The sequence below is a fragment of the Ochotona princeps genome, chromosome 16, assembly GCF_030435755.1.
Source record: "Ochotona princeps isolate mOchPri1 chromosome 16, mOchPri1.hap1, whole genome shotgun sequence".
NCBI classification, from domain to species: Eukaryota; Metazoa; Chordata; class Mammalia; order Lagomorpha; family Ochotonidae; genus Ochotona; species Ochotona princeps.
This window is the reverse complement of record NC_080847.1, coordinates 483,031-508,800: the sequence shown is the minus strand read 5'-3', so window position 1 is coordinate 508,800 and position 25,770 is coordinate 483,031. Positions and strand designations below refer to the sequence as shown.

Sequence of the window (25,770 nt, the reverse complement as noted above, 5' to 3'; positions counted from 1 at the left end):
ACGTGGGGACAGGCTGGTGTAGCACTGACTGGCCCCAATGGCCTGTAGCCATGCTGTGTACTGGTTGCCCTGGACATTCCTCTGAGTAGTTCAGACAAGCCCAAGGCATGTAAAGGTTTCATCTGAGTTGACTTTGGATTGTTATGCTAATTTGGTGCTTCTTGGTTTTCCCTGCTTTGTACCAGTGCTTGGGTTGTTGTGTTATAGTCCTGCGTCTGATGCGAGGGGCTGGGAAGCCCAGCAGCTGCACTCCTGGACTTCTGCCAGGGCAGCACTGGCCGTTGTGTTTGGAGATGTTATTCTGTGATTCAAAGTTCAGCTTCATCTGCTTATTTGAAAGTTTAGAATTTTATTTTTATTTTTGATGTTTACATAGTTGATCAAGGCAGGAGGGGTTGGCCCACTTCACCTCAGCATTTGCCAGCAGGTGCCATAGCCTGGCCTGGCTTGGTCCACACCCAGTTCCTGCAGGTGCCATAGCCTGGCCTGGCTTGGTCCACACCCAGTTCCAGCTCATACTGGAATGAAGACTTATGAGAAAGGTCTTCCATGCACTGGTTCACTGAGCTGATCCAAAGCCAGGAGTCAGGAGCTCCTTCCTGGTCCTACATGTGGTTTGCACATCTTGGGCCATCTTCCACTGCTTTCCCAGGCCATAACCAAAGAGCTGGATGAGAAGTGGAGCAGCCAGGACATGAACTGGTGCCCATATGGGATAGTGGCACTTGGAGATGGAGGATGAGCCAGTTGATCCATGCGCTGGCCCTGGAAGGGTGTTTTGGTTCAAGATTTACAGAGTGACAAAGAGGGAGCTGGGGCAGGGAGAGCTCTTCCAACTGCTGGGTCACTCCTCAAGTGGCCGCAGTAGCCAGCTGTGGGCTACCCTGGGCTCTCCTCATGCCTGCCCCCTGGATGGCAGGACCCGCACCCCTGGGATGCCTACCGTTCCCCTCTCAGGTGCATCAGCAGGGAGCTGGACCAGAAGCTGTGCAGCCAGGTCTCTAGGCAACCTCACAAGTGGTGTGTTAACAGGCTGTGCTACAAACGCTGACCCCTGGAAGTTTTGTTGTCATTTTTAAAGATTTGTTTATTTTATTTGAAATGAAGACAGGGAGTCAGATCTGTGGGTCCACTCCCCAAGTGGCTGCAATGGTCAGGGTGGGGCCAGGATGGAGTCTGGAGACAGGAGCCACATCCAGGTCCCCCACATGGTCACAAGAGCCCAAGCACTTGGGCCACCAACGAGGAACTAGATCAGACGTGGAGCAGCCAGGACTCAAACTGGAGCTCATAGGGGATTAGTGCCTCATTTAGCAGCTGCTGAGTCTGTTGCTGGTCCTTCCTGGAAGGGGTTTCAAGTCTTGCACTGAGGCCTGCCAGGACAAGACCATGAGGCCACTAACTCCTGTGTCCTTCCTTTGGCCCCCAGGCAACTCAGGGATGTTTGCCGGCACAATGTTGCCCTACAGAGCACTACCCTCCCGACGCTTGCTGTGTGTGCTGACCTCCTGCCGACCAGCTCCTGAGACACACGTGGCCCTGGGGGCCCCTTCAGACAGAACAACCCCTGTGTTTACACGAGCACTGCTCTTTAGGGACAGAACTGCCCTGGTGGACCAGCACGGCCGCCACACCTACAGAGACCTGTACCGCCGCAGCCTCCAGCTGTCCCAGGAGCTGTGCAGACTCCGCGGCAGCCAGGATCTACGGGAAGAGCGCGTGTCCTTCCTCTGCTCCAATGACGCCTCCTATGTGGTGGCTCAGTGGGCCTCATGGATGAGTGGTGGCATTGCTGTTCCCCTCTACCGGAAGCACCCTGCAGCCCAGCTGGAGTACTACATCCAGGACTCACAGAGCTCCGTGGTGGTGGCCAGCCCAGAGCACATGGAGCTCCTGAGCCCGGTGGCCAGGAAGCTGGGGATCCCGCTGCTGCCCCTCTTGGGCTCCATGCACACTGGGATAGCAGAGGGGACAGCAGAGGAGCAGGTGCAGGCACGGGAGTGGAGACATCGTGGCGCCATGATCATGTACACCAGCGGGACCACCGGGAAGCCCAAGGGAGTGCTTCTCACCCACAGCAATCTCCAGGCCATGGTGAATCTTGGTGGGCTCGGCACACCTTCTCGCTCTCATGGGTCCTGGTGTCTCTCATAGCCACTCACTGGGCTGGCGTGTCCGTTCCTGTTCTGTGAGGTCATCCAAGACTGCATGGCCCACTAGGTCCTACGTAATGGGGCTGGCAGTCAGAGGTCCGGGATGTGGGCCACGTCAGGGGTGGGGTGAAGCTCCTGAGTGTCAGGGCTGGTGGGTGGGGTCCCTCAGACACCAGCTGCATCTCCAGGGCTGGCACGGTGCCTGCACTTGCACAGAGCAGCTGGTACTAGACAGTTCCTTTGAGCAGGAGCAGTGATTGGGCCCTGTTTAGGGGTCACAGGAAGCTGGAGTGGGTCCCTGCTCTGCCTTGCAGGTGAGCGGCCTAGTGCGCTCGTGGGCCTGGACTAGAGACGACGTCCTGCTGCATGTCCTCCCGCTGCACCACATGCACGGGGTGGTCAACAAGCTGCTCTGTCCACTGTGGGTGGGAGCCACCTGTGTGATGCTGCCGGACTTCAGCGCCCAGCAGGTGAGTACAGCAGGCCTGACACACCTCTCTCTGGCCTGTCCCGTGTGACGCTGGTCGCAGGCGTGTGGATCACAGCGGCCCACGTGCTCCCAGTCTGTCCTGGTGGTGCTCATGACTGTTTGCCAGTGGCTCTTGAAGGCTGCCTGCCCCTGCCAGCTGCTGGGTACAGCTGCCATTCCAAGGATGGCTCTGCTGCTGTGGGCCTGTCCTCCCACCACACCCCATTGTTTAGAACTGGGGGATCTCCACTCTCAGACCCAGATCAGCCTCTCCCACAGAGTCCCTGCCACACGGGGGCTGTTGCTCAGCTGTGGCACCAGCTCCCACCCCGTCCAGCATGGACAGCTGGACGCCTGGCCAGCTGACTGCGCTTCCCACGGAACAGCATGTAGAGCATGGTGGGTGATGTCGTCACAGAGGGACCGGCAAAGCGTGGTGGATGATGTCATCCCAGAGGGACTGGCAGAGCATGGTGGGTGATGTCATCTCAGAGGGACCGGCAGAGCATGGTGGGTGATGTCATCACAGAGTGTGTGTGGGTGATGTCATCCCAGAGGGACCCGCAGAGCGTGGTGGATGATGTCATCACAGAGGAACCTTGCAGAACTGGCTCTGTGCTTCCCCGCTGGCAGGAAGACAGTGCGGAGCCCTACCTGTCCTCTGTGGCCACTCATGCACCTAATGTCATGTACTTCTAGAATCCCAGTGTGCATCCAGGCATGGGCCAAGTGCCCCGGCAGGGGCTCAGTGTCCATGTGCACTGTAGTCGGGTGAGCACTGTGTGACAACAGTTCGTGGGCTGCAGAAGGGACCAAGGGTGGCGCGACCAGCAGGAGCCACATGGCGTCCCTCTCCCTGCAGCCCTAGGTCACGCCACAAAGACAGCTTGTGTGCGTGCAGAAGGCTTTAACCTGCACCCTGCAATAACTGGGGCACAGAGAGCTGTGGGCAGGGCCCTGGCGCCTGTTGTCTGAAGTGTTTGTGTCCTTCAGGACAAAGGTCCCGCGGGAGGACAAGCTCTCTTCCATCACGTGGATGGACAGGATCCAACGCTCTCTACAGACCCAACAGCTGCTCTAGGTTCTGTGTGGGTCTATCTGGGTCTGTCCTGGTCCATCCTGCTCTGTCCTGGTCCATCCTGCTCTGCCCTGCTCTGTCCTGGTGTGTCCTGCTCTGTCTTGGTCCATCCTGCTCTGTCCTGCTCTGTCCTGCTCTGTCCTGGTTATCCTGGTCCATCCTGCTCTGTCCTGGTCCATCCTGCTCTGCCCTGCTCTGTCCTTCTCTGTCCTGGTGTGTCCTGGTCCATCCTGCTTTGCCCTGCTCTGTCCTGGTGTGTCCTGGTGTGTCCTGGTCTGTCCTGGTGTGTCCTGGTCTGTCCTGGTGTGTCCTGGTCTGCCCTGCTCTGTCCTGGTCCATCCTGCTCTGCCCTGCTCTGTCCTGGTGTGTCCTGCTCTTTCCAGGCCTGTCCTGCTTTGTCCTGGGGCTGTCCCTGTGATCTGCCCCTGGACTCACTCCTGTGTCTGTGCTCACTGCTGTGACCCTGAGAAGCAGGACAGCATGGGCTGCATTGTTGCTCATGTCCATCTCTCAGGGCTTCAGTGTTAGCTGTCCTGGTGGGCCTTGGGCCCCTCCCCTGGGCACAATAAATGGACGCCTGTCTCCCTCTGCCTGTTCCCCCTCCCAGGCCCTGGTGCCCATGGGAGCTAACACTTCGTCCTGTGAAGAATTATGGAGAGGAAGCTCTGCTGGGGGCAGCGTGTGGTCAGTTCTGCCCCGCAGTGGCTCATGCAGGCCTGTCCTCATAGGTCTCTGGGTGATCTGGGGCAGTGCATAGTTGGTTTTGCCCCGCAGTGGCTCTTGCAGGCCTGTCCTCCTTGTAGGTCTGGGAGCAGTTCTTGGGTGCCGAGACCCCGAAGATTACTGTGTTCATGGCTGTGCCCACCATCTACAGCAAGCTGCTGGATTATTACGACACACACTTCACCCAGCCGCATGTCCGTGACTTTGTGCGTGCCGTGTGCAAGGATAGCATCAGGTAGAGTGGGGCCCACTTCTGCCCGGGGGTCCTCACGGTGTGTCTGTGTGTGTGATGTCCCTGCCATGTGCCTACCTGACCCATCTGTCGACCCAGGAGGGTCACTGGATGAGGATGAGCCGGGAGGCCTCTCTGCCCTGTGTCCTGTGGACGCATGTCATTTGCCTCTCCCCTCAGCTGTCATATTGCCTGGCCTACTGGGCGAGGGCTCCTCTCCCTGGCCACCTGCCTCCCTGCCTTTCAGTGGTGTAAGGCGTGCTGTCCCTGAGGACCCATGGCTCCCTCTGGACAGCAAGTGGGCGAGCATGTGGTACAGCGGCCCTGGATGGGCTGAAACCCACTCTGTGGGGCAGGCAGGCATGGCGCCCTGGCCACTGACTCCCTCCCTCGTGGGATGCACACTCCTTTGGACCAGCTCCTCCTGCTGAGCTGGGCCAGGCCCTGACAGGAGGGAGACAGCAGGGTAGGAGAGAGCATCAGCTGTGGGGGACGTGCCCTGCACCCCGGCTGTAGGTGTCTCAGGGTGGCTGCACCTCCTGCACGACCTGCACATGGCATTGGGGCCACTTCAGGGAGCCCCCAAACCCTGAAAAAATCTGTTCCTGGGGAGCCCCATGGGTTCCCCCAGAAAATGTTTACACAGTGATCATATGGGGTCTCTGTGTGTGCCACAGGCTGATGGTGTCTGGCTCTGCTGCTCTGCCCATCCCTGTGCTAGAGAAGTGGAGACACGTCACGGGCCACACCTTGTTGGAGCGCTATGGCATGACTGAGATTGGCATGGCCCTGTCCAACCCTCTGGCCATGGACGGTCGCATGCCAGGTATGTACCAGCTACACCCTCATGTGCTCTCTGCAATCCTGCTTTCCCTGGCCCAGACCAGGCAGGGGATGCTTTCCTGTGATGGCATAGGGCACTGAGCTGGTGAGGCCTGTTCCTGACAGGGTGGACCCGTGGAAGCTTCAGCAGACAGAGCAGGTACAGCAGGTGGGGGATTGCTATGTACAGATGGTGTGCGCTCTGTGCTGCGTGCAGGTGGTATGTACTCTGTGTGCTGTGTGCTGTGTGCAGGTGGTGTGTGCTGTGTGTGCTGCGTGCAGGTGGTGTGTACTGTGTGCTGTGTGCAGGTGGTGTGTACTGTGTGCTGCGTGCAGGTGGTGTGTACTGTGTGCTGCGTGCAGGTGGTGTGTACTGTGTGTGCTGTGTGCAGGTGGTGTATACTGTGTGCTGTGTGCAGGTGGTGTGTACTGTGTGTGCTGTGTGCTGTGTGCAGGTGGTGTGTACTGTGTGTGCTGTGTGCAGGTGGTGTGTACTGTGTGTGCTGTGTTCAGGTGGTGTGTATTGTGTATTGTGTGCTGTGTGCAGGTGGTGTGTACTGTGTGTGCTGTGTACTGTGTGCTATGTGTGCAGGTGCTGTGTGCTGTGTGCTGTGTGCAGGTGGTGTGTACTGTGTGCTGTGTGCAGGTGGTGTGTACTGTGCGTGCTGTGTGCAGGTGGTATGTACTGTGTGTGCTGTGTGCAGGTGGTGTGTACTGTGTGTGCTGTGTGCTGCGTACAGGTGGTGTGTACTGTGTGTGCTGTGTGCAGGTGGTGTGTATTGTGTGCTGTGTGCAGGTGGTGTGTACTGTGTGTGCTGTGTGCAGGTGATATGTGCTGTGTGCAGGTGGTGTGTACTGTGTTCTGTGTGCAGGTGGTGTGTACTGTGTGCTGTGTGCAGGTGGTGTGTGCTGTGTTCTGTGTGCAGGTGGTGTGTGCTGTATGCTGTGTGCAGGTGGTGTGTACTGTGTGTGCTGTGTGCAGGTGGTGTGTGCTGTGTGCAGGTGGTGTACACTGTGGGGGGCGCCGCTGTGCAGCAGTCTACAGGTGACAGGCATGTGCTTTTCTGTTGCACAGTAAGGCTCCCGGGTGATGCAGGTGAGAGTGGGTCATATGCGTGCGTGGTGCCTGTATGCAGTAGGTGGTGTGGGTCTGGACCGTCCCCACCACTGTGGGTGATCGCTGGCTCCCCACTGGAATCAGGATGCCTGGCCATGGTCCCTCTCCTAGCAGCCCTATGCCCTAGGCTGCGTGTTGCGCCCTGCCTCTTGGTTGATTTCTGCCCCGACTCTGCAGTGGTGCTTTCTGTCTAGGTTTGTACAGTTCTGGACATAGGGTCCTTATCAGGTTTTAGTTACTTGCCCTCTGTCACTCTGCCTTTCATAAGAAAGGGGTGAGCCTTGGGGTTCAGCGCATTAGGACTCTGCCTGGGCACTTGTACATCATGGCAGGGTTCCTGGCATCAAAGGCTTGCCAGCTGCAGCTCCCTGCACCCAAAGATAGCAGGATGGCTCAGTATCTGCTCCCTGCCCCAGTGTGCGGACCTGAGTGGTACTGCTGCCTCCTGGCCGTGACCTGGCCGTGACTTGGCCGCAGCTGTGACAAGCAGTTTGGGAAGGAGCTGGGCTGGAAGAGCTCACTCAGTCTCTGTGTCACTCTGCATTTGAAATAAATTAAATAAGCATTCTTTTTTAAAAAATAAGATATATTTACTTATTTGAAAGTCAGGGGCCCGACATTGCAGCCTAGTGTCTAAAGTCCTTGCCCTACATGCATCTGTATCCCATATGGGCACCACTTCATATCCCACCTGCTCCACTTCCCATCCAGCTCCCTGCTTGTGGGCTGGGAAAGCAGTTGAGGACAGCCCAAAGTCTTGGGACCCTGCACCCGCGTGGGAGACCCGGAAGAGCTCCTGGCTCCTGGCTTCGGATCGGCTCTAGCTGTTGTGACCACTTGGGAAGTGACCAGTGTATGAAAGATCTTTATCCCTCCTTCTCTCTGTAAATTTGCCTTTCTAATAAAAATAATAAACCTTTAAAAAAGAGAGAGAGAGAGAGAAAGGAAGGAAGGAAGTCAGGGTTGGGCCCAGCACGATGGTCCAATGGCTAAATCCTCACCTTATGTGCACTGGGATCGCATATGGGCACCGGTTCATGTCTGGGCAGCTCCACTTCCCATCCAGCTCCCTGCTTGTGGGCTGGGAAAACAGTCGAGAATGGCCCAAAGCCTTGGGACCCTGCACTTGTGTGGGAAACCTAGAAAAAGCTCCTGGCTCCTGGCTTCGGATCAGCTCAGCTCCAGCCATTGGGCCACTTGGACAGTGAACCAGCAGGTGGAATATTTCTCTGTCTGTCTCTCCTCCTCTCTGTATATCTGCCTTTCCAATAAAAAGAAATGAGTCTTTGAAAAAGGTGAAGGAGAGGAAGAGAGGGTTACACAGAGTCCCACTGGTTTACCCCTTCCAGGGTCCCATGTCGGTGCAGGCCAAGTAGAGGCAGCCTCCATTGCCTTAACAGGCTGTTCGCAGGGAGCCAGGTTGAAAATGGAGCAGCCGGGACACAAGCCAGAGCTGACGTGGAATGCTGGCGTGCTGGCGGCAGCTTAACCCGCTGCACCCAGCTGCACCCAGCTGCACCCAGCTGAGGGCCTGGACATACATTTAGGCCGTGTCTTCTGCCTGCGTGGACCCCAGCTTGAGAGCCATTTCTGAGAAGCCCCTCTGTCACCCAGGCCTCTGAGACTCTGTCAGCTGAAGAGGATGTACAAGGCCAGGCCAGCCTGTGTGCCACACAGGGCGGGGTCAGCTCAGAGTCTCATGCTGCAGGTGGCTGCAGCAGCTGGACATTGCTGGCCTGTCCCTCTGGCACAGAGCCAGAGGCTGACGTGGCTTGTCTGGAAAGTGCCAACAGCAAGATAGTCCTGTGGAGGAGAGACAGTGCATGTCTCCTGCCTGCTGCTCGCCACCTGCATGGCTGGCTGTGTTGGCCATGCTCTGGTGGCTGCCGTGGGTCCAAGCTCTCATCATCACCATGTCCCCTTGTGCCCTGAGGCCTGGGAGTGTGGCCGAGCCTGCAAGCCTGGGCAGCAGCAGGCAGCGCTGTCTGGGTGGAGGGCTTGGACTGGGGTCTAACAGCTGGAAGCAGTCTAGGCTGCTGGACCCAGCAGGGGCAGAGGACACAGGGCGGGCCAGGGTGGGCCAGGGTGGGTAGGAAGCAAGCCACCAAAGAGGACACCACAGCATGTGGCCATGTGAGTGGAAAAGAAGGACTAGGGGCATAGGGGCATGCTAGGGAGGCCAGAGAGGAGGAGGTGAGTGAGTGAGGGGATGGCTGTGTGCCTGGGGCGGTGCCAGGGGAAGTGAGTGAGTGAGGGGATGGCTGTGAGCCTGGGGCGGTGCCAGGGGAAGTGAGTGAGTGAGGGGATGGCTGTGTGCCTGGGGCGGTGCCAGGGGAAGTGAGTGAGTGAGGGGATGGCTGTGTGCCTGGGGCCACCGGTGCCAGGGGAAGTGAGTGAGTGAGGGGATGGCTGTGTGCCTGGGGCGGTGCCAGGGGAAGTGAGTGAGTGAGGGGATGGCTGTGAGCCTGAGGCAGTGCCTGGGGAGGTCAGTGGCGGTAGGGACAGCTGTGGGCCTTGGGCAGTGCCGGGGGAAGTGAATGGTGGTGGGGACAGCTCTGGGTACCCGGTGTTTGATAAGATAACAGTACATGTGGTGTGTGCGTCAGACACCAGAACTGCAGGTCGAAGCAGGTGGCTGTAGTGTGGATTCCATCTCTGTGTGTAATTAGGAGCCAGAGGGGTGGTGGGTGAGTGGCTTTGCAGGCATGCCTGGAGTAGACAGCCCTTGCTAGGCTGCGTTCAGGAGGCTGGGTGATGTCTGGAGCCCATCCCCTGGGCCACTGTCCTTGAAGATGTGCACTCTGGGGCAGACACCCAGGGCCGGGAGCTCCAAGTCCACGCACAGTGAGCCTCCCAGCTAGAGCTGCTAGTCGGGGGACAGTGCCCTCAGCTGTACTATGGTCATGCTTGTGCTGGCCCTGACCACCCATGAACCAGAGCTGTGGGCAGAGCCGGGTAGAACGCTCTGCATGGGCCCACCATCTGGGTCCCGCCCCCTCCAGGCTGAGCAAAGCGTGGAGTCTCATGCATGAGCTGCAGCACAGGACACTGTCCACCAACCCTGGGGACCCCGCTGACCATGTGAGCCCACACAGCACAGGACACTGTCCACCAGCCCTGGGGACCCCACTGACCATGTGAGCCCACACAGCACAGGACACTGTCCACCAGCCCTGGGGACCCCGCTGACCATGTGAGCCCACACAGCACAGGACACTGTCCACCAACCCTGGGGACCCCCACTACCCATGTGAGCCCACACAGCACAGGACACTGTCCACCAGTCCTGGGGACCCCGCTGCCTGTGTGAGCCCACCTTGTTGGGCTGTTCATCACAGGGAGTGCCTGTGCCAGTGAGACTGGTACCCACGTGACCCTGCCCACACCCACCTCATGTGCTCCCTCGTGAGTCCTAGTGCTGGGCTGTCCTGTGGCATTCTCCCTGATGCCCGCCTCTCTGCCCTGGCTGTCCTGTGCAGGCTCGGTGGGGACCCCGCTGCCTGGAGTGGAGGTGCGCATTGTTTCAGAGAGTCCACAGGAGGGCCGGCCCCATGCCGTCTACGCACAGGGGGATGAGCGGCAGACCCAGGTATGCTGTGGGCAGGGATGCTGCTGGGGACGTTCCACGGGCACCTGCCCTATGTGCTGGCATGGAGAGGAGTCATGTAACTCTGTCCTGTTGCCAGGGGCTTGGCCTGCATCCTCCCCGGGGCTGTGTCTGTGGGCAAGTCTGCTGGCCTCCCTGAAGGAGAAGCGGGCATGGACAGCAAAGCTACTGTGGGCCAGGCCTGGCGGGACCCTGGCCTCCATTCTGTGTCCCGCTGACCTGGTGGCCGTCCATATTCCCTGAGCTCGGAGTCCAGAGTGTCCTGGGATGGAGATACAATGTCCACACAAGTGTGCTGTGCACTCAGGAGGCCTCCTGCCTGCCCACCTGTGGGCTGAGGGCCAGCACCACCTGCTGTGCCTCAGCGCGCACGTGTGAGTGGTTGCAACAACCCAAACTGAGCCAATTTGAAGCCGGGAGCCAGGAACTTCTTCTGGGTCTCCCACACGGGGGCAGGGTCCCAAGGCCTTGGGCCGTCCTCAACTGCTTTCCCAGGTCATAAGCAGGGAACTAGAAGGAAAGTGGAGCAGCCCGGACACAGACTGGCACCCAAATGGGATCCTGGCATTTACAAAGTGAGGATTTAGCCACTGAGCTGTGGCACCAGCCCAACACACACTTTTGTTCCCTGGGATCCTCCCTGCTAGGTGTTGCTGAAGCTCAAAACACTCTTGAGGTCCCTGACGGAGTGCCGCGGGACAGCTTTGCTAAAACAGCGGCTCCACCTGTGTGTTGCTGACGCCTCACTACCTGCTGTCTCCCCCACCTTCTTGCCTGGCTCTGGCCCCTTCTGTCCCTGAGCTGTTGACCACACCTTGTGTGTCAACCTGACCGCCTCCCCCAGTTGTCAGGACCACCTCCTCCCCAGGGGTCTCTGCCCCGCGTGCTGGACCCACAGGGGTGGGGAGAGACTCTGGGTGCCTGTGTTTCCCTGGCACAGTTCTGCTGGATATGGCCCTGATGTCAGAAGAAGGGTGGGGAGCACTTCTGCCCAGCCCTGGCACCTGTCATGGCCCTGTCCCCCCGGCCACACATCTGCAGAGAATCCTCCCTGCCACTGTGCTCAGGAGGAAAGACATGGAAACCCAGCTGCAGGCACCTGGGCAGTCGGGGCTGCTGCCTGCTTAGGCCTGGACACACTGTGGTCTCTCGAAAGGCAAGCCCTTGCTCAGACATCCAGGTGGGGGCACCTGGGCCTGCTGGCACCAGTTCTTGGGCATGCACAGCCCAGGTGGCCGTCTGCGTACTTGTGGGGCTGCCTACAGCACCAGCGCCTCTCTGGGAGCCCGTGGAACAGGCAGGGAGGAAGGAGCCATGCTTGTACACGGTGCGTGTTCAGGGTACTCAGTGCGCATGTGCCCCTGATGTGGACAGATTGTACCATGAAGGTCTTCACTCAGGGAGATTCAGCCCTGAGAGCTCAGGGTTCAATGTCAGGAGGGGTTTGGTGTGCCCAGGGGCACTGAAGGCCTGGCTCCCCAGCTTGCACAGGGCCCCTGCCTGTTCCTGACTCAGGGCCTGTGTGCACACCCCGGGGGTCCTCCTGGACAGTCCAGTGCTGACTGCCCCCAGCCGTGCGAGCTGTGGCCGGCACAGACCCTGTGCGCACTCCCCAGCGCCTCTCTGGGAGCCCGTCTTCACTCCGCCTGGTTACATGTGAACCGGAGCCGTGTGGGTGCTTGCCATGGCTTCCCAACTCTTCCCACTGTCAGCATACACTAAGAGCGACACTGCCCCCTGGCCGTGGGCTTGGTATCACTGTGCTGTTCTCAGGCCAGACCTGTACTCCCCAGGCTTGGACTTGTCCCTTCTGCCCAGGGGGTACTTGGCTGCAATTCTCTCAGACCCTGCTTGAGAGCCCCACCCTGCCCTGTGCAGCTTGCAAGCCCTGGGGCCTCACTGCCATGGCTTCGGCGCTGGCTTCCGGGCAGCCAGAGGGAGGGAGGAGCTGTGTGGGTGACACGCAACGCGCCCCTGTGCCCACCCTGACAGGAAGGGGCTGGAGCCCAGCACCCATGCGGGACACACAGTGCTCATGGCTGCTCCTTGCACAGAAGCACCCATGTCTCATGGTTGGTCTGGCCACGGCTGCCAGTGGCCGGCCTCCCCGGGGCGCATGTTTCAGGGAAGGATGTAAAGTCTGCTGCTTTGCAGGAATCCCTGAGTCTCCTGGGAGATCTTCCTGGATGCCAACTTCCCCCTCCGTGAGCTGTGGCTTCCCAGCCGGCTCTTCCCGCAGACCTTGCCACCGCAGCAGGCGGTGTGTCTGTCGACTTGTTTTATTTTTGAATTGCTCACTTGCACGAGAGCCAGCCGCCCGCCAGTGACAGTGGGCCTTCCAGCAGCTAAGTGGCCGCACAGCTGCACGGCAGCGCTCGGGTCGGGCCTTTGTGCAGGGCTTGTGCGTGTGGGCTGAGTGGGTGGCCGGCAGGTGGCCCGGGAACCACTTCTCTGTTTTCATTTCCTCGCTGTGTCCCGTTGTGTGTCCACACGCAAGCTGTCACAGCGTACAGCAGGCTGCTCCTTGCTGCCCCTCCCCCACCGCCATCTGTCGCTGTGCTGTCAGCTGCGGCACCTGGCTCGCAGCGGGCTCGGGGGCCCTGGAGGCCAGGCTGGAACGGCAACACCGTGCCCACAGGTGATGGGCAAGGCAGAGGGCATGACTGTGTGTCTCCCTTCTCTGCGGAGGGCCAGCGAGGAGGTGGGGGCCCTGAGTGTTGGCTGCGTGGCCTCCCCCCGGGCCTTGTGGCTGGGCCCTGTGACACATGCTGATTCATCTAGGCTTTCTTCAGGACATGGAGACATGGGGCCTGTCACTGGCCCTGGGTCCTCTCTGATCTTCAAAGACTTGGGCAGCTGCACCACAGCCAGTTCTAGAAAGAAGCGTGGCTGTCCCAACAGAGCCTAGCCCCCCCACCCACCCATGGGCCTGTTCTACCTGGTGTTCTGTGTGGCCTCCTCCAGACAGAAGACACAGAAAAGCCCTGGGGAAGATTGAGTTCTAACACTACCAACCACTGAGGCGTGGAGGGGATGTGGCTCAGCAAAGTTGACCCTGGGGAAGCTGCTTACCTGGGACAGGCTGAAGGGGCGGGCTGGGAGTCCCTGGGAGAAACCTTTGTTTCAGGTTTTAGACTTCTTTGTTGAGGCCTGCCTGGGTCTGGGTGAGTGTCCTCCACGCGGGGCTGTCGTCTGTGATGACAACGCCATCTGCTGGAGGTGGGCACTGCCCGGAGCCCATGTCCCATCCAGAGCCGGCCTTGGCGTCCTGGCTGCTGCAGTTCCCTGGCATGCCGAGCCCGGACCTGCTGCCCTCGAGACCCCCACAAGACCTGTTGGGGGGGCTCATGCTCACACGTCAATGGGGATGGACAGTGCTGGCATGGGTTGAAAGGGTCTTGAATGTTGCGAGGCTCGTTTCTGCACTCTCCTGTCCTTCTCTGTCCTCCCACCTGCCATGGCCGAGCTGGATGCAGCTCCTTCTGAACATTCAGTAGTACACTAGCCACTCTGTGTCCCTGTGGCTTCAGGTAGGAGCTGGCAGGGCCAGGCTGCTGAACCTGAGGCTCCTTGTGAAAGGAGCAGGGCTGAGCCAACATGGTAAGCCCAGTGTCTGCGGACTGCTCCATGTGACGGACCCAGCACTTATGTGGGTAGGCTCAGTGCTTCTCCCTAAACTTCAATTTCGTAGCTCAAGGCAGCTCTTCCACACCGCAGGAGATAAATTATGGCATTTGTTGCAGCAAGCTACCTTTGCCACAGCGCACTAGGTCCTGTCTAGTGTGTGTGGGCCCCACCTGCCCGTCTCCCATAGTGCACTAGGTCCTGTATAGCCTGCATAGAGCCCCGCCTGCCCATCTCCCACCTCATTTGACATATTCTGAAACTCTCTTGTGCAGTGACCTGTGTCCCGGGGGACCCCTGTGTCTGGGGCTATTCCCCAATGACAGCGCAGGAGTCTCCGCCTGCAACCCTCTGTTCCCGCTTATTCTTCCTGCCTCGTGTCATTGGCGTGTTGAGCAGTAAACGCACATGGTCGGTTCCTGTGGAGTTAATGTGGGAGGTACTGTTCAGTCTTCTCATGAATGGCTTTGTGTTGCTGGGGATGCACTGAAAGCATTGAAGTGTGTGCTGGCTCCTCTAGTGTAGTGGCCAGGCACCTGCCCTTCAGACAGTGGGCGGCTGCTGCGTGTCCTCAGAGCTGGCCATGGGGCTCTGGGTGGGCACAGGCCATGACCTGGCTGTGGGCTGTCCAAGGAGGCCCCTCTCACCTGTAGCCATTGAGGTTTTGACCCATCAGAGAAATTTTTTTAAAGATTTATTTATTTTTATAGCAAAGTCAGATATATGGAGAGGAGGAGAGACAGAGAGGAAGATCTTCCGTCCAGTGGTTCACTCCCCAAGTGACCACAACGTTCGGTGCTGTGCTGATCCGAAGCCAGCAGCCAGGAACTTCTTCCAGGTCTCCCACACGAGTGCAGGATCCCAAGGCTTTGGGCTGTCCTCAGCTGCTTTCCCAGGCCACAGGCAGGGAGCTGGATGAGAAGTGGAGCTGCTGGGATTAGAACTGGTGCCCATATGGGATCCCGACGTGTTCAAGACGAGGACTTTAGCTGCTAGGCCACAGCGCTGGGCCCCATCAGAGAATTTTTTAAAGTTCATGGAAAAATGGCATGGAGAGCTCAGTTAATTTTTGTAATCCATGTGTAATCTTCCATGTTCTATGTGTGTGAGAGAAAGATCCAAGACCCCATGAGATCTGTGACTGTGGTGTGTGTGTGTGGGGGGGGGAGAGAGAGAGAGAGAGAAAGATCCAAGACCCCATGAGGTCTGTGACTCTGTGTATGTGTGTGTGTGTGTGTGTGTGTATGACCCAGGACCCATGAGCCGTGTGACTGTGTGTGTGTGTGAGACCCAGGACCGCATGAACTTCATGACTGTTTGTATGACCCAGGACCCAATGTCTCCATGACTGTGTGTGAGGGAGGGGCCCGTGAGCTTCATGACTTTCTGTGTGTGTGTGTGTGTGTGTGTGTGTGTGTGTGTGTGTGTGTGTAGTTTGCTCCCTGTTGTCTGGGGACTCAGTGCACTGAAGTTACTTTTCTCAGTCCCTGGTGCTGGCGTGTGACCCCAGGCAAGGTCACATCTGCTGGGAGGGAGCTCCTTAGGCTGCGTGTGTAGTCAGGCTGTGCGCTGTTCCAGGGGTCAGCGGTGGCAGGCAGCCTGGTGGCAGTGTCCTCAGCCAGTGCTCCAGATGTTGGCTGTTGCTGCAGCTGCTTTGTCTGTTTCTAGTTGCCAGTTGGTTCTGCACCACTTCCTTTCTGTCTGGTAGACATTTTGTGGAAATTGTCTTACCCCAGATCTACAAGCAGCGAATTCTCCAGTTGTTTATGTTGCTTTGTCTTTGTCCCTGGAGAACGTGTCAGGAGCTCACCCTTCAGTGAGGCGGTCCCCGTTGGGTGGCCCAGGTGTTTCACAGGTGTGGGTGCTGAGCCTGCTGGCGTTCCTGTTCCGTGCACCTGCTTATGCTCTCCAGGTCATGGGTTCAGGGTCTTGGCTCTGTTGCCAGAAGGACTTCAGGCAGGAGTGACTGACAGTGAAGGGAGAACATGTGCTCAAGGAACAAGTGTGGACAGATCTAGAACCTTCCAGCAAGGCCCTACCCTAATGCCTGACAAGGGGGCAGAGTTCAGGGTGGAACTGAGTATCAGCTGTTGCCTGCCCTCCTAGGAGTCCCAGATGTGTCACTTGCCTGGTGCTTGATGGGGGTAGCGCCCCAAAGCCATCTGAGAGACACAAACTACACGAGCTGCTGCCCCCGTATTGGACGTTTCCTGCTGTTGTTGGCCTCATAGTGGAGCTAGGCAGGGCCTGGTACTGTCAGTCACATGGAGGCCACTTTGTTGCACCAACTGGGGCTGTCCTGTTAGGACACACCACCACAGGGGCCGACCTGAGCTGTCCTGCCAGGGGCCATGCTGCCCTGTGCACTGCCCAGGCCTTCCACACAGGGCCACGCTGCTCCGTGGCCTGGTGAGCACTGCCCAGGCCTGCCACACAGGGCCACGCTGCTCCGTGGCCTGGCCAGCGCTGCCCAGGCCTGCCACACAGGGCCACGCTGCTCCGTGGCCTGGCCAGCGCTGCCCAGGCCTGCCACACAGGGCCACGCTGCTCCGTGGCCTGGTGAGCACTGCCCAGGCCTGCCACACAGGGCCACGCTGCTCCATGGCCTGGTGAGCACTGCCCAGGCCTGCCACACAGGGCCACGCTGCTCCGTGGCCTGGCCAGCGCTGCCCTGCCTCAGCTGTCCTCTACTCTCTGCCTCTCCATGTTGTGTCCGCAGGGGCTACCTGCTCGCGTTCTGCCCTCATACTCTGACCTCTGTTAACAAAGCTCGTCCACAGTCCCACTTGACTCTGTCTTGTGTCTTCCACCTATGTGCTTAGTGGCCCCTGCCCACATGCCGCCCAGTGGCTGAGCCTGCACTGAGTCAGGCACATCCTCCTGAGTGGCGCCCCCTGGTTGCTCACCTACCCAGTGAACTCATGTGTTCTGTGTCAGTTGTGGTGTCAGGCATCAGTAAAGTTGACGTTTTGATGTTAGCCACATTCATTAGTTGGCCAATTAAACCTGCTATTTCTAGCTGCCTTCAGTGGTATCCACTTCATTGCTGGGCTTGTTTTTTAAATGAACTTCTTTGAAAGTCTGGCAGCCTGTATTGTAGCACAGTGCATGAAGCTGCCACGTGGGATGCCAGTATCCGTCTAGGTACCAGTGTACATCCGGCTGCTCCAAGACCAGTTCAGCTGGGAAAGCGTTATACAATGACACCCACATAGGAGACCAAGCAGGAGCTGCTGGCTTCAGATTGGCTCAGCTCTGGCTGTTACAGCCGATTGGGGAATAGAAGGTTGATCCCTCTCTCCCTGCCTTTTTTTTTATTAAGATTTTAAAATTTTTTTATTGGAAAGGCAGATTTATTAAGAGAAGGAGAGGCAAAGAAAAGGATCTTCTATCCACTGGTTCACTCCCCAAATGGTCACAATGGCCAGAGCTGAGCCGATCTGAAGCCAGGAGCCAGGAGCTCTTCCAGGTCTCCTACACAATACGGAGTCCCAAGGCTTTGGACCGTCCTCGAATGCTTTCCCAGGCCACAAGCAGGGAGCTGGATGGGAAGTGGAGCTGCCAGGACACAAACCAGCACCCATATGGGATCCCAGCACTCACAAGATAAGGATTAGCTAAGAGCCTTCACACCAGGCGCTCCCTGCCTTTGTCACTTGGACTTTCTTATTGTATTTATTTGAAAGAGCAGCAGAGCCTGTGACAAACCTGGCTCTTCGTCCACTGGTTCATTTTTCAAGTGCCTGCCAGGAGCCAGGAGCCAGGAGTCAGGAGCCAGCAGCCAGGATCTTGGTCGGGTCTCCCATCTGGGTGGCCGGATTGGTGCACTTCTTCACCCTTGTGTCTCAGGCGCATGAACAGGAACACTGCATAGGCAGCAAAGGTGGGGCCAGTGCCCCAAGAAGCGGCTGTCTTCACCGACTGTGCCACACCCCTCCCAAGTGTTGGTTCTTGTTTAAGCTCTTGTCTTGACATATGTACCCATCCCACTAGTGTGCCAGCCCTGGCCAGTTCACCCAGAGCATGAACACTTTGTGGATGGCTGTGGGGACTCCTGGGACATCCCAGCTGAGCCTCTAGCCTTAGGGCCTGCCTGCCATCCACGACTGCAGGTGGGGTCGTCACCACCCAGGTGCTCCATGACCCAGTGTGACTCCATTTTCTTTCCCAGTATCAGATTATTGAGTTGTAGTTTGATGGTTTCAAAGGTCCCTGACTCCTGACAGTGAGAGGATGAGACGTCCCCCTCCAATGTGGCTGGTGGGCAGTGGGAAGGCCTTATAAGGCGGGGCCTGCGGGGTCCAGGCTCAGTTCTTCTTTGACCTTGTGCAGTGACCAGTGGTCCAGAAGCTTTGGCCACGCCTGCTCTGGTCCACGGTCCTCTGTTCTGGTGCTGCAGGAAGTCCAGCCCATTCATGGGGACATGACCGGGGGAGCAGCCCTCACACCCCCTGCGCCCAAGGCTTGCTGGGTTGCCCAACCTCTGGCCACCCACTTGCTCCTGTGGCTTCTGTCTTCTGTCACCTGGAGCACCTGTGAGGTTGGGCATTCTAAGCAGAGTCATCCTCCAGGAGGGCTCGGCATCTGCCCCTCCCCTGGGCTCCACAGTCCATGGTGTCTTGAGACATCTGCAAGTGGTCGGCCAGCTCTGCTCCAGGAGGCAGGGGCCTGCGGAGAAGGCAGGAGCATGATGCAAGGTTAGCGTGTCCTAGCCAGCTAGGGTACAATCGAGGCTGCACAGCTGGGTGGCCTGGCAGGAGCAGAGGTTTGCCTGCCATGACCCTGCCCCTCCCCCACTCCACAGGTGACCCCTGGCTTTGAGGAGAAGGAAGGGGAGCTGCTGGTCCGGGGACCCTCCGTGTTTCGAGAATACTGGAACAAACCGGAAGAAACGAGAAGCGCGTTCACCTTGGATGGCTGGTTTAAGACAGGTGGGTCCCAGCTCCACAGGCCTGGGGATGAGCTGGGGTCACAGGGCCCAGTGCCCCCAGAATGTTTCCCAAACTTGGAGAGTGGAGGCCAGGGTCTGGCCCGGCACCGACTTGGCTTGCCTTGCCCTCTGCAGGGGGCGCTATCACCCTTGTCCTGCAGGGGGCTGCACCCAGGTGCTGGCCCTGTGGGCTCCCCTTGCGGGACTTCCTGGCTATCCAACAGGCTCCTGCTGCCTGCAGATGACCAGTGGGCACCCTTAAAGACTGTGTCCCCCTGCCCTCACCCAGCCCTTCTCCCTGTCACCCTGGGACTGGACATCTTGCCATGAAGTGGTTCATCTGCTGTTGGGGCAAGGGTCTCCTGAGGGGCAACAGACCAGGAAGGCAGCTGGCCCTTCCTCCTGGGACCCCTCCTGCGCCGCTAGCCCTAGGCCCTGCAGCTGCTGAGGCCATGCAATTCTTCTTCGTTTTTTTTAAAGATTTATTTATTTTTATTGGAAAGTCAGATATACAGAGCAGGAGAGACAGAGAGGAAGATCTTCCATCCAATGGTTCACTGCCCAAGTGCCTCAGTGGCTGGAGCTAAGCTGATCCGAAGCCGGGAGCCAGGAGCCAGGAGCTCTTCCGGGTCTCCCACACGGGTACAGGGTCCCAAGGCTTTGGGCCGTCTTCGACTGCTTTCCCAGGCCACAAGCAGGGAGCTGGATGGGAAGTGGGGCTGCCGGGATTAGAACCGGCACCCACATGGGATCCCGGTGCGTGCAAGGCGAGGACTTTAACCACTAGGCCACGCTGCGGGGCCTGAGGCCATGCACTTCTGTTTGCATTCTTCTGGTTGACTCACTGTGTGTCTGTCCTGAGGTGTGTTAGTCTGTAAGAGTCCTAGGTTGTATGTCCCAAAGAGAAGGGCTCTTTCCTTCAGTGCCTGACAGGCTACTCATGAGCGGACAGGTCCGAATGAGGCCCAGCCACGACTGTGCACACTACCGTGACGTGGTGGGGTGTAGGGGAGACATTGAGAGCAGAGGTGATGTTACGAGTGGTCACAGGAGCAGGCTGGGGGCAGTCTGTGAGGTCACCGGCTGGTGTGGTCTGTGTGAGGTCAGAGGGACAAGCTGGTGTGCTCTGTGAGGTCACAGGGACAGGCTGGTGTGGTCTGAGGTCACAGGACAGGCTGCTGTGCCCGTGAGGTCACCGTCTGGTGTGGTCTGTGTGAGGTCTCAGGCTGGTGTGCTCTGTGAGGTCACAGGACAGGCTGGTTTGATGTATTGCAGGACCTTCCCAGTTGCAGGGCTCTGCTCTTGGGCCTTGGCTATGGCTGGCAGCCCGTACCTGGGGAGGTGGGGTGTCAGCTGCCTGTGAGCTGCCCTCTGAGGAAGACAGAGCTGGAATGTCTCCCTGCTGTAGCCATGGGGCTGGCCTTGCTGCGCATAGTTGCTGCTGTGATCCCCTCACGTTCCCCTGCTCATGCTTGTTCTAGAACCAGGATTGGAAGTGGCCACATCCCTTCAGACAGGAAGGTCTTGCTGATACCCTGGTGTTTATGCGGGCAGAGGGCAGGGCATGCCAGCCAGCAACTGGGTGTCATGTTCCGGAGGTGTGCCCACCCACACACTAGAGGCTGGCTGCCCTATGCAGCCCCCAGGTCAGCCCCCAGGTCAGCCCCCAGGTCAGCCCCCGACTGTGAACCCAGTCCCGGGGAGTGCAGCTGTGCCGCAGTCCCACACTGGGTCGCTGTGTGGCCAACTCCATTGGTTCTTCAATCAGAGATAAAACTCCAGGGTTTCTTTAACAGCAGACAGTAAAACCGTGTTGGGGCGGCAGTATCTGGTGCGGGAGGTGTGTCCAGAGCCATCTGCAGTTGCAAGGAGGAACACATGCTGATGATCCATCAGAGGCCACAAAAATAGGAGGGGAAGGGGCATGGGCGAGGGTCTTCATGGGCAGTGAGCGACAGGGGCGGCAACATGGCATAGCAGGGAGCAAACCAGGAGTAAGGGAGGGGTTAACTCTGCCCCTGCTGCCCCTCGTAGTAACCAGGAGTGAGGGGTCTGACTTCACCCCTGCTGCCCCTTGTAGTAACCAGGAGTGAGGGGTCTGACCTCACCCCTGCTGCCCCTCATAATAACCAGGAGTGAGGGGTCTGACCTTACCCCTGACTTGGTCCGGGCACTGGGCTCTCACGGCGGCCCCCTGCTGACTCGGTCCAGGCACTGGGCTCTCATGGCAGCCCCGTGATAACTTGGTCAGGGCACTGGGCTCTCATGGCTGTCACGGGGCAGTGACCAGATCACTCTGTGCAGGTGACACTGCCGTGTTTAAGGACGGCAGGTACTGGATCCGTGGCCGCACCTCAGTGGACATCCTCAAGAGCGGAGGCTACAAGGTCAGCGCCCTGGAGGTGGAGCGGCACCTGCTGGCCCACCCCAGCATCAGAGGTGAGCCCCTCACGCCCTGCCCCTGCGGCTTCACGGTGGGCAGCTCCCCTGGTCCACCTCAGCTTGGCAGAAACACACCTGCTGCTGCTCCTGCCCGCCAGTCTGGCTTCGAGACTGGGCTCTGATGCCCACAGCTCTGGTTGCCCACAGCTCTGATCCTGATGTATGTGAGTCCTTTTCTGCTCAACACACCCATTCTACCAGGGCAGCTAGCAGGACGTTCTGTGGCCAAGCGCTCAGGGGCCTGCCAGAGACCAGCTCCAGCGGAGTTTGGAACTCGCAAAGGGTGCGTGGATGAGGCGCGAAGAAAGAGACGGACCACCAGGATTCCTTGATCGTAGTGGACAATGCGAGAAAGCTGTCCGCTTTATTTATACAGAACCAGTCAAACTCTGACTCAGACTTTTTACGTCATGATCAAGTGGGTGTTTCTAAGGATAATTCTGCCATTTGTTTCACCTAAGGCAAGCTATCAATTAGTAACACATTCCTCTTGAATCAGCTAAGGGAGGAAATGTATCACAGGAGGCAGGACCCAAAGATCAAAGGAAGAGGGAAAGAATGGGTTTCCCCTCCACCTGGAGACTAGCACCCTTGATTAGCATAGGATGGATGGGGGACAAAAACCGTAAACATAGGATCCCACCGATTGTGGGCAGAACACCCTTGACTAGTAAATGGTCAATAGGGGAGGAAGATCCTAAGCATAGGTTCCTGCTATACCCTTGATTAGCACAGGATCAAAGGGGGAGTTAACACCCCTGATCAGCATATGAGGGGCAGCCGTAGCAGCAATAGTGAGAAACCTTTTGGCTAAAGCGATATCAGCAACATTAGCTTTCAAGCTCTCATTGATACTATACATTAACTGTTAACTGCGCAGAGGCAGACAATGCCTAAATAAATTACAGAAATCTCAGTGGGATAGTCCGGTGTCCATGCAAAGGGAGGCGGAGCTGCATTCAGGTGATCTTAGAGATATTCCCGCCGGAGCCCAGCTGCACAGCAGGTGGTTCCTTGCGGCCCTGCCTGCAATAGAACAATACTCTTCACACCTTCCTGTCTTCCACACCCATCACACGGACCCCAGCAGGGGACTGCTCAGATGTGTGCGGATCCCCGATGTCTCCAACCTGTTCTTACATCCTCAGATGTGGCTGTGATCGGAGTTCCTGACATGACATGGGGCCAGCGTGTCACAGCTGTGGTGGCCCTTCAAGAAGGACACACACTGTCCCACGGGGAGCTCAAGGAATGGGCCAGGTGGGGCTGGGCAGGGCTGAATGGGGTTGGGTGGGGTTGGGAAGGGGTGCTGAGGTCTCTGTGCCCCTTTCCCCCAGGAAATGCAGATCTTCAGAGATCCAGGGTCAGTCTCGGGGAGAACCAGGCACTGAGTGTGTCCAGTCGGGTGGACACAGGCAGTCTCTCGTGCTGGCCCAGTCGGCTGCTCTGGAGCCCCTGTGGTGCAGCCCAGCACGGCTGGGCCCTTTGCGTGGGAAGGGCCAGGGCCTCTCACCTTTCACATCACATTGTGTGGGCCTCTGTCTCAGGCTGCAGACCCTCCCCAGGCTCGTCACCCACCTGTGTGGACCCCCCAGGACCTCCCCAGCCATGGTGTCTGGGGCTCCCTGCAGGACCAACCTCAAGCCATATCCTGGTCAACACTGGACAGGAGGGGTCCACCTGTAGCGAGCTCAGGCGGTGGGGGGCTCCTGGAGTCTCCATGTTCACGTTTCTGGTCAGCGGCTCCACTGGGCTCTGCTGGGCCATCACAGCTCCACCTGGGGGTCCCAGGGATGAAATGTCTGGGGAACTTAACCAGGAAGTAGCCAGGACTCCCCTCGCCTAAAGTCATGAGTTTTCAAATGAGGGGAAGCCCAGTGAGAATATGAAGAATGGACACTGCTGACCCCGCTATCCTCTGAGCCCAAACCAGCCAAGGAGACAGCACCCAGAGGTGCCATGCCTGCTGGGTGTCACAGGGTACAGCAGTGAATTCCCACCTCAGGATAAACAGGACATCGCCCTCCTTGTCCCATCCCATCCCCTACACCGCTACAATTGTATAATCCCTTGAAAACAGTCACAAGTCCATCCTTCAGCCATTTAAGTGCATCTTGACATTGTAGGGATGGACAATGGCCTAGCGTCCAGCATCCTGTTGTCAAGATATATTTAACAGCTTCATTGGGAGTTCATCTTTGATCTGGAAGTAGAGATGCACACTGCATTGTATCTTCACATATCAATATGATACTCTATCTTTTTGTTTTGTTTTGTTTTTTTATGAGGGAGATTTACATAGGGAAAGAGAAAGAGAAAAGATCTTCCACCCATTGGCTCACTCCCTAAATGGCCATAACGGCTAGAGCTGAACCAATCTGGAGCCAGGAGCCTCCTCTGGGTCCTGTACATAGGTGCAGGGTCCCAAGGACTTGAACCTACTTGAACCTCCTCTACTGCTTCCCCAGGTCCCAGGGCAGGTGGGATACAGACTGGCACCTATGGGACCAGGTAGCAGACCAGGGTGGCCCAGTGCAGTAGACAAGATGTGCATGTCAGACCACACAGTTCACACATGTTCCAGCGTCAAACCCATCGTCTTCCATAGAGTTCAGGGTGCTGCAGCCTCGTGTCTGCTCCCTCCCCGTGGGCCTGGGGCCAGGACCACAACCTCTGTGTCTGCCCCCTCCCCGTGGGCCTGGGGCCGGGACCACAACCTCTGTGTCTGCCCCCTCCCCGTGGGCCTGGGGCTGGAACTGGCCAGAGTCTATAGGGCAAGAGCTGCTAAGTTGCATGACCTGGAAAGGCCTTGAGTTTGCCCTGTTTGCGAAAGGTCGTCTGTGGAGGGCCGTCCAGGCGGCAGCTGACCCCAGCCTTCTGGGGTGCCTCACCTGCCTCCTGTTCAGGGAAGAGCCAGACACCCCGTCCTGAAGTTCCCACCAGGGCTGCCCCTGCGTGCTCTTCCTGGGTCCCAGGCCCCCAGGAAGCATGGCTGCATGGGTGAGCTGGGGGCTGTAGCCGGGACTGCTCTCCAGGGGCAGAACTAGAGAGAGAGAGTCCATGCTCACCCTGGGCCTCCTTGTGTCCACAGGAACGTCCTGGCCCCATACGCCGTGCCCACGGAGCTGCTGCTGGTGGAGGAGATCCCGCGGAATCAGATGGGCAAGGTGGACAAGAAAGCCCTGCTCAGACGCTTCTACCCCGCGTGAGCATAGCAGCACCAAGGCCTGACGCTGAGGAGGTGTCCCCGTGGCCCCCCGGCCCCACTGCCCCTGGCTCCCTGACCCCCTGGCCCTCTGGCCCCCTGGCCCCTGAACTCCCGGCCCCCTGGCTGGCTCTGCTGGGCAGGTGCACCCTGAGAGATGGATGGGGCAGGAGCAGCTGCCTTCATCAGCCCACGCAGGCATGGTTGGTATGCCAGAGGCTGCAAAGAGTCCAGAAGCTTCCACATGATGCCTGGAGGGCAAGGCATGTCTGCCCACAGCAGGCACGCGCAGTCCTGCGCGCCTGGCCTTGGCATGTCCAGGACATGGCTTGGCCACCCCACACTGGGTCACCCTTTCCTTGTACTGCTCGGGGGCTGGCCTTGGACTCGGAGAAAAAGCCCATTGAACGGAGCTTGGGCCGGTGGAGGACCCAGCACTCACTGGTCTAGACAGTGGGGTCTGGGCTTGTTAGCAGCTCTGCTGGCGCCTGTTCCTGGAGAAGTCGGGGCAACTAAGATCTCTGAATTCCTCCTCTGTTTCGTCTTGTTGTCTGTGTTTACCGAAGCACTTGTCTGTTCCACACCCTAGGGCTCCGGCTCCCAAGAGCATGTGCCACCCATGGCTCAGTCCAGGGGATTGACAGGGATGGCCCTGCCGCGCCCTGCATGGTGGTGACCTCTGCCCTCTGCAGCCCCACCTGCCAGGGGCATCTGAAGCCAGGACTCGCCCACAGCACTCCCCAAGGAGAGAGCTCAGAGTCGAGGCATGGGAGGCAGCTTCGGGGCTGGCACTTGACCCGCAGCAGGTTGGTGCCCAGTGACTGCCAGGGCCCTGATCCACAATCAGCGAGGGCACTGGGGAACCCTGCCCACTTGGGCATTCCCCAACCCCTCCTCCAGAGGAAGTGCAGCTTATCCAGGGACTAGCCAGGCTAGAGGTTCCCCTGGGTTCCTGCTGGCCTGGAATGGGGAGCCTGAGTGAACTGTCTCGTGTACGTGGGGCCAGCATCATCAGGAGACTCCATCTCACAGCAGCCCACCACTGTCAGCCCTGCTGAGGGGCCGGGCCAGGCCAGGGCCTGTGTTGATCCCACAGCTGCTGGGCCGTGGCCCCTCCACAGAGGGAGCAGAGGTGGGAACAGGCCAGAGGGTGGGTGGGGACGGTGGGTGGGGATGGCCACAGGCCCTCCCCCACTCACCTCTGCACAGCATTCCTGGAGCCATGCTGTTCCCTCTCATCACCAAGACAGGGAGGAGAAGGGACTGGGCTGGCTGAGGCCCACCAGTGGCCCACCACACAGCAAATGGACCCATTGCTAGGCTCTCTCCTGCTGGGACACAAGGTCCTCAGACTGGAGGGTCCCACTC

General features: G+C 58.5%; 1 protein-coding gene across 2 annotated transcripts; it reads left to right on the top strand.

Moving 5' to 3' along the window:
• Positions 1 to 1,429: 1,429 nt before the first annotated feature.
• Positions 1,430 to 24,456, top strand: ACSF3 (acyl-CoA synthetase family member 3). Of its 2 annotated transcripts, XM_004584244.2 has the most exons (9): positions 1,430 to 2,094; positions 2,468 to 2,623; positions 4,504 to 4,658; positions 5,333 to 5,481; positions 10,074 to 10,183; positions 18,630 to 18,756; positions 21,060 to 21,194; positions 22,346 to 22,457; positions 24,289 to 24,456. In XM_004584244.2, the coding sequence occupies exons 1-9, from the start codon at positions 1,441 to 1,443 to the stop codon at positions 24,404 to 24,406; spliced, it is 1,716 nt and encodes a 571-aa protein (XP_004584301.2). In that variant the 5' UTR covers positions 1,430 to 1,440; the 3' UTR covers positions 24,407 to 24,456. The 2 variants fall into 2 exon arrangements, with proteins under 2 accessions (XP_004584301.2, XP_058530022.1); XM_058674039.1 differs by lacking the exon at positions 22,346 to 22,457.
• The last annotated feature ends 1,314 nt before the right edge of the window (positions 24,457 to 25,770 follow it).

What these genes read in the sequence shown, in the direction of transcription:
- ACSF3 (XM_004584244.2), top strand. Translation starts at nt 1,441, where the DNA reads ATGTTTGCCGGCACAATGTTGCCCTACAGAGCACTACCCTCCCGACGC. An exon ending in GGATGGCTGGTTTAAGACAG is followed by an intron (nt 18,757 to 21,059) that starts GTGGGTCCCAGC and finishes CACTCTGTGCAG; the next exon opens with GTGACACTGCCGTGTTTAAG. An exon ending in GGCCCACCCCAGCATCAGAG is followed by an intron (nt 21,195 to 22,345) that starts GTGAGCCCCTCA and finishes TTACATCCTCAG; the next exon opens with ATGTGGCTGTGATCGGAGTT.